Below are 7,283 nucleotides of genomic sequence, written 5' to 3' on the forward strand. Positions count from 1 at the left end.
TTCAACCCAATCACACACCCTCCCTGCTCATGCCCACGAATCCAAAACTAATCAATTTTCTCTATTCATTCTCTCATAAATTTTGTATTCCTTTACGCCCATTTCAAGTTTTTTTTTTTTTTTTTTTTTTCAATTTTCAAATATGGGGTGGAAATAAAAATTTTGTGTTTAATTTTATCTTTAAAAAGCCATTAAATTTTATTGGCCTTTTGGCTTTTACTGAATATATTAAATTTAATAAACTTTTATATATGTGCATTAAAAGAACTTTTATATAAATCATTTAAAATATATATATATATATAGTTATATTCAAATAAAATTTAAAATTTTAGATTTCAATCAACTTATAGACTAATTTAAGAAAATGTGTCACCGTCATTCCTTTAAATATGAAAAATATAATAAAAAATATTTGAATTTTAAATATTTTTTCTTAATTCTTTATATATAGAAGAATCATCCTCTGCCCTCTTTCCTCTAGTTTTTTCATTCTACTTTCCTAGTAAAAACCCTAAGGCGAGGGCTTGGTTAATTCATCGTTGTAAGGCAGGTTAGTTTGTGAAAATCTTTCAATCTCTCTTTAATAATTAATAATTCATAAGTTTAGGGTTTTTTGGGCCTAAATCCAATTTCAATTCCTAGTTACAATGTAGAATTCGATCATTGATTTCATTCGGAAAGAATTCAATTTTATGCTTGTGTTTGGTGTAGGTGAAAGTGATGGGCGAAGAAGAAGAGTCGATTGAGCAAGCGGCTGCTGTGCGGCGCGAGAGGCTGAGAGCTCTGAAAGCAGCGCAAGAGCTCCTCAGTGCTCCTGAGGACCAAGATAAGCCTGACGATGCTAATCCCACTATGGAAGAAGAGTGAGCATTTACATATAAATTCTATATGTTTTCTGTCTTGCAAGCAAAGCTGTCATCTAGGGTTTTGTTGATGCTTTAGAAGCGAAGCTTAATTCAACGCTAGGGCTCTATTGGCTTAGCAGGAAACTTGTGGTGGAAAATTGACGGAAATTTTGGTACGGGAAATGATTTGAAAATGGAGGCCATGATTGTGTTGAACATGGTTGGTTGGTTTCCAAGAAGAGGAAAAATAAAATGTCACGGAAAAAAAAAAACGAAAAGAAGTCTAGGAAAGTGTTTCAAGAACTGTTTTCAGAAAATGCTGGTATATTTTTGTTCTCGAGAACTTTTTTTTTGTTTTTTTGTTTTTTTGATAGGTAGTGTTTTTTGAAGATCATGTTTGTTGTTTTCATTTTTTGAGAATGGAAATATTATGGAAATTACCATTTTAATTTTTGTAACCAAATTTATCATTTCCCTTTGCAGTTCCTTCAATGGTTGAAGTGCTTACATTTCTTAAAACATGACAAGAAGCTATGTTAATTTTAAGTGAGCAATGTGGGGAATGTAGTTGTACGAAGCCTATTAGGGTTCATTTTTCATGATATTCCAGCACTAGTAAACATTATCCGCCAATTGCTATTCCCCACAGCCCCCATCTTAATTAATCATCTCTTGGAATGATCTTTCTTCGACTTTACTTCCTAAGGTTCAGATGGTGCCATTAATGCATTGGTATTGCAAGCTGCATAGGTGTGTGTCATACAGCTTATACTTTGCAATTGGTTTGCTTTTGTTGTGTATACATGTTATTTTTTAGTCATAGGCACAAGGAGGTGATATTAGAGGAATGTAACATAGTTTGGGCAGAACATGTTAAGAAATAAAGCATGAACAAAATGTGGGCATGCTTCCATGGCACACAGATAGGGTTGAAGTATCATGATTTATGATACATATATTCTATGGCAGGTTCTCTCATCTTCATCTGTTTGTGTTTTATAGATCAAGTGCCCCTTGGTACTAACTAGTGAGGGGAAACAATTAAGCATCAATGCATCACATCTAAAAACTAGTGTTGAAAAGATCCAGCTTGGATGTAAATTGATGCAATGTTCTGACTAATTTTAATATCATTCATCAAGGCTTGCCCAACTTTCTGACATAAGGCAATACTTTGTTTGTTTGACCATTTCAATTTAGTGAGAGCCACACAATGTGTTAACCAGTAACCATAGTTATCTTGGGTAGATGGTAACTTGTGGGTACACTTTTAAAATCTATGAATGTATTTATATCTGAGCCTGTATCTCCAATGTCATCAAGCATCATTGTGTATTTATTTTTTTTCATAGGCAAATAAGAATATTATTAACAGTGTCTAATAAAAAAAGCACACTGAAGTACGCAAGGAACATACAACGGTGCCAAAATGACAATGAGTAGGACAAAGTAATAAAAGGCACCTTGATCCCATCAAAAAGCATCCAACCAATCAACAAATCCTATAATGGACATAGAGGCTTCATTTTAAAACTTTCTAACCCAAAGCCAAAGAGATCATAAGAAAGAGTTTTTGAGAGCTTGATCGATTTGTTCCACATTGACAAATGCTCTATGATTCCTCTCCTTCAAATGGTATAGAACAAGCATGAAGGAGCAGCCCTCCACACCTGTCTACATTTTTTCCCCACAAAGGTCCTCTGCTAACTTGATAAAGTCTCTCTGACAGTAGAAGGCAACACCACAACACCTACTCAAAGTCAAATAATGAGAATAACAGGTGTCACCAAATCCTTATTTTAGCACAATTAAGGACGTGAACAGCTGATTTCTCCTCGAATTTACAAAGATTACATCTATTTGCCGAAGTCCATTGTTTTTTTTCAATTAATCTAAAGATGAAATTCTCCCCCAAACTGCTTCCCAAGCAAAGAATCCTACTTTTGTCAGCATCCAAGGGTTCCAAACTATATTTACTAGAAAAATCTCCTCTTTCCAGCTCCAAGCAAGAGTAGAAGGCAATTTTGAACAAATATAACTGCATTTTTTTGCAGTAATCCCAGCGCAGAATCAATATCAATGTGTATATATACAAGCATTGTTGTATATTTCATTGAAATTCTGAATAGTTTCATGTTTTTCTGTTATCTTCCATCCTTTTTCTAAATTGATATCAATGGGAGTATCAATGGCTATCTCCATTGTCTTAGAACTGTGGTGTGATGGTATCAATATTTTATTCCTTGCTCTGTGGCTTGTCTGAAGGGAATGAAATAGGTTAAATCCTATCTTATGACTGAAAGAAAATCCTACCTGAAGCACATCAGCTTATAACAGTGTATATTTGCTAACAATTTTTTTATTTTTTCATTTCCTGCTGTCCCTTGCTTCTTTCTTGTAGATTTCAATTCATGTTATGCTACAGTCCATTTATTAGGTATCTGTCCAATTCCTTCCTGTTGGGCTGCTCTTACAATTTTTATGATACCCTTTGTGGTCATTTAACACATCCTTCGAAGTCTTTATCTTGGCTAGCTTCTATTTACTGAAGAAATTATTCTTGGTTGTTGATTGCATTCTCAACCTCTGTCATACATTCATTACCTATCAAAAAAAAAAAAAACCTTGTCATACATTCTATAGCATGTCTACAACCTGGAAAAGGTGGGAGTAAGTTTGGTAATTGATGTTAAAATTGCTAGAACACACTCTGCTAGGGGCTCCCTTCCATGTGTCACATAAGTTTTTACCTATGCTTGCATTTGACCTGATTAAAAATTGGATACATTATAAAAAATGGCTCTTTTTATATCAGATAAAAAATGGGTATTGTTACTTATGGCTAACATTGATAGACATTCGGTAATAAATAAACCATTGGTCATGGTTATATTTTAAAATGCATAAATGTATGCTTGTGTGTGTGCTTGTATGTTTATATTTTGTGTATCTGCTTCCTTGATTTTACTGCTTTTCTGAGCACATATAACTGCATTTTTTGCAGTAATCCCAGCATGAAATTCCGAAATTACCTTCCCCATGATAAGGAGCTTCAGGAGGGTAAGCTTGCTCCACCAGTGCTACCAAAGTTTGAAGACCCTGTTGCAGCAGCACCTCCACCATCAGAGGAGAAAGAGGTACTTGGTTACTTCCAATTTCACATTCTCCTGATCAGTAACTTTATGTCTTAGCCTATTCTTCTGTATTCTAATTTGGTGAAGTTCAGGATCCATTTGTAAACATTGCTCCAAAGAAGCCAAACTGGGACCTTCGAAGGGACGTGCAGAAGAAGCTTGATAAGCTTGAAAGACGTACACAAAAGGCAATATTTAAACTGATGGGTGAGTAATTTATTGAATTGGTACCTATTGAGTTGTCAATTTTCCTGTGAGTTTAAGCTGTTAGGATTTGTTTGGGCCCATAATGGATATCATGCTCAAACACCTTCAGCTATATGTGGCTCCATACCCTCATATAGACAAATCTCAAATTTGTGATAAAATATAATTAGACAAATAAATGATGGGGGGAGGAATTGAACCTAAGACCTCCAATTAACCAAAGGTTTGGTACCATGTTGAGTTGTCAATTTTTCTAAAAGCTTAAGCTGTTAAGATTTGGGTCCACAATGTATATGACTCTAACAATATGTGCAGAGATAAATATATTCTTGTGGCAAAAGTGATTAATGGCATTATTATATTGCCCCTTGATAGCATCAACCAAACAGTTATAAGAAGAGTGTAGGATTTAGATTATATTATATAGGAAGCCCTAATGGAAGAGAGCATAAGCTCTCTCATTTGATTCTCCCTTATTCTCTTTCTTTTCTTCTTCATTCAGTAAACTTACGACCTTGGGTTTTTATCGCCCAAACCAATTGTTCTCTCTTTCAATTTTTTCATTTATGTTTGAACCCTGTTTTTCCATGTTAGGACTTGGGAAACAATTAGCATATGCATGGAAACAAGATCACTGTATGCTAATAGCATATTTTGGTACTACTTATCAAAAAAAAAAAATAGCATATTTTGGTACTGCCAGATTAAATAATAATAATAATAATAAATAAATAAATAAATAAATAAATAAAGGGGATTGTTAGGGAATGGTAATCAAATTAACATGCCTTGAAAAAGAAGGCTTCCTTCTAGATTTGGTTGATTTTTCCCACTGACCAGTGACCAAATTTGTTGTTCTTTTTATAGAACTTTATTCTGCAAGTTTTATCTGATAATACATTATTGGACCCACTGAGAAGCCCAGCCCTTGATGGGTGATCAGAATGCTGGTCATCAAACATGTAAACAGATCCACCAAGAAGAAATATAGAAGGGGCCGTAATTAGGGCTTTTCCCCTCAAAATCATGTCTCTTGACCATGCGTTAGGGTTTGTGCAATTTCTTGAAGGGATCAAGAAAGTCTCACCTGATCAGTAAGTCCCTAAATGTAGTGATCATTGGTTGGGTCAGTCATTTCTCTGTGTTTTCCATTTTGGAAAAAAAAAAAAAAGAAGAAGAAGAAAAGGATTAAGCTTCTAGTGTTGTTACTTCTCTCATATCTTGCTCTTCTACTTCTTTCGTGGTGATTCTTGCTACTGAATCTCCCTTTTCTTCCTTCATTTTAGTGTGGGTTTAATTTTGTAAAATTAAGGTTGTTGTTCTTTTTAGGTTTGTGTTTACTACTGTCTTTTCACATCTACTTGTTAATTTGATATACAATGTTAGCCCATTTCTTAGCAGTTTAAAGGGCATATCTGAAAACTGTTCTTCAAAATAGTTTTCTGTTCTTGAGAACAGAAGATGATTCTCTAACTTAGAAAACACATTGGGCAAATTTTTGAAACAAAACAGTTTTTTTGAGAATTTGTTTTCATTGGTGCTCTCTGTGTACTTGTGTTCCTTGATGCACTGTTTCTTTGGCACATATTTATAATATTTCATCATTACTTATAAAAAACCAGTTTTTTGAGAATTTGTTCTAAAAAACAGATTATTTTTTTAAACAAATTTGAGCTGTTTTTAATTGTTTTTTGTAGAATGTTATGGGTAATAACTGAAAATATAGAGAATACTTTGAAATTTTTGCACTATACATAAGCATACTGTACCTACATAGAAAATAAGCCAAAAAGGCTGTTTTTCATATTTGAGTTTTCAAACAAAATTTTGTTCTTGAAAACAATTAAGAATTATTTTTACTAACTATTCCCAAAAACTGTTTTTTTTTTTTTTTTTTGTAAATTATTTTAGGAAACTTTAGCAAACAGGCCCCTAAACTTTTGGAAAGTTTTTGTTCTTGGAGGTCAGAGTTCAAACCTGTCCTGAAGCTCCCCACTTCTGCTGGCATCTGTTTGTCTCTCAATTCTCTCCCCCTGCAGATTAGGTGACACATTGACCTGTCTACCTCTCTATGTGCAGGTTGAGACAATGGTTGTCTTAACAGGTCCATTTCCATTTTCATCCATTTTCCTTAAAAGCTTTTGGGATTCTTTCTGGTCTTTCATAATTAAACTGTTCTAAGAAGTAACATAATGGTGTCAAGGTCTGAACCTGGAGACTGTCAAACTGATGACCTGAACCTCGGCCCTTTTATGGGTCAACGAGTAGTCCAGGTTATAAAACATTTGTCTAGGATAGGTAAAACTCCTTTTTATGGATGGTGTGACCATGCAAACACAACGATATATTGATCAGTGTTATGTGTCATGCAACATTCTTGACATCTACAAGATTCTGACCTTTTTTTTATTTCTCTGGCAGAGGAGCAAGAAAAAGAAAATCAGTTGGCTGAAGATGGTGGAAATGTTTCAGAGGACTAGAGTCAGAATGTAGTTAGGTTTCATTTGAGCAAAAAGATGAGTTGAACCCACCAGTTACCATCTGGATTACAGTTCAGTGCTGAGTTGATGAAACAGGAAGAGGACTGGGTCATCTTGAGGATGTGCACTAGCCGAACCTTCTCTTTTTAATAGAGTAACGGGATTTAATATTACGAAAAGTGACATGTAGAGTGAAACTACACTGAGGATTTAATGTATCAAGGAGCGGAGGAGAGCCTTTTGTCTTTTAATTTTAGATTGAAACAGCTGCACATTTGAAATATAAACTACAGTGCAAGCACACCTTTCCCTACAAGGGCAGTTTGATTTTATGATGGTTTCTACACTACCTATCGCAGGAAGGTTGGTATTAGTGAGAGCTCATTCTGCTGTAACAGTATTTTGTAGTAACACTGACACTACACAAGGTTCTCGAACCTTCCATGGCTAAAAAGTGGACCTCTTTCAAAGAGGCCTCGGTTCTCTTTCTTTTTGTGTTTCATTCTATTACTTTTTATCGATAAACTATTCCAATCAGTTACAAACCATTATCCCACCTTTAGGTCCCTCTTTCACTTAAACGTCAAGAATTTTAAGCCGGGAGCCGTGCAAAA

At 34.6% G+C, this 7,283-nt stretch overlaps 1 protein-coding gene across 1 annotated transcript; it reads left to right on the forward strand.

Annotated features, from left to right (window-relative positions):
- The first annotated feature begins 216 nt into the window (after positions 1-216).
- Positions 217-7,158, forward strand: LOC100244142 (uncharacterized). The gene is made up of 5 exons (XM_002263822.4): positions 217-553; positions 715-866; positions 3,853-3,985; positions 4,075-4,189; positions 6,611-7,158. The coding sequence occupies exons 2-5, from the start codon at positions 724-726 to the stop codon at positions 6,667-6,669; spliced, it is 450 nt and encodes a 149-aa protein (XP_002263858.1). The 5' UTR covers positions 217-553; positions 715-723; the 3' UTR covers positions 6,670-7,158.
- The last annotated feature ends 125 nt before the right edge of the window (positions 7,159-7,283 follow it).

Source organism: Vitis vinifera, chromosome 16 (genome assembly GCF_030704535.1).
Source record: "Vitis vinifera cultivar Pinot Noir 40024 chromosome 16, ASM3070453v1".
Taxonomy (NCBI): Eukaryota; Viridiplantae; Streptophyta; class Magnoliopsida; order Vitales; family Vitaceae; genus Vitis; species Vitis vinifera.

What these genes read in the sequence shown, in the direction of transcription:
- LOC100244142 (XM_002263822.4), top strand. Translation starts at nt 724, where the DNA reads ATGGGCGAAGAAGAAGAGTCGATTGAGCAAGCGGCTGCTGTGCGGCGC. An exon ending in AATCCCACTATGGAAGAAGA is followed by an intron (nt 867 to 3,852) that starts GTGAGCATTTAC and finishes CATTTTTTGCAG; the next exon opens with TAATCCCAGCATGAAATTCC. An exon ending in GGCAATATTTAAACTGATGG is followed by an intron (nt 4,190 to 6,610) that starts GTGAGTAATTTA and finishes TTTCTCTGGCAG; the next exon opens with AGGAGCAAGAAAAAGAAAAT.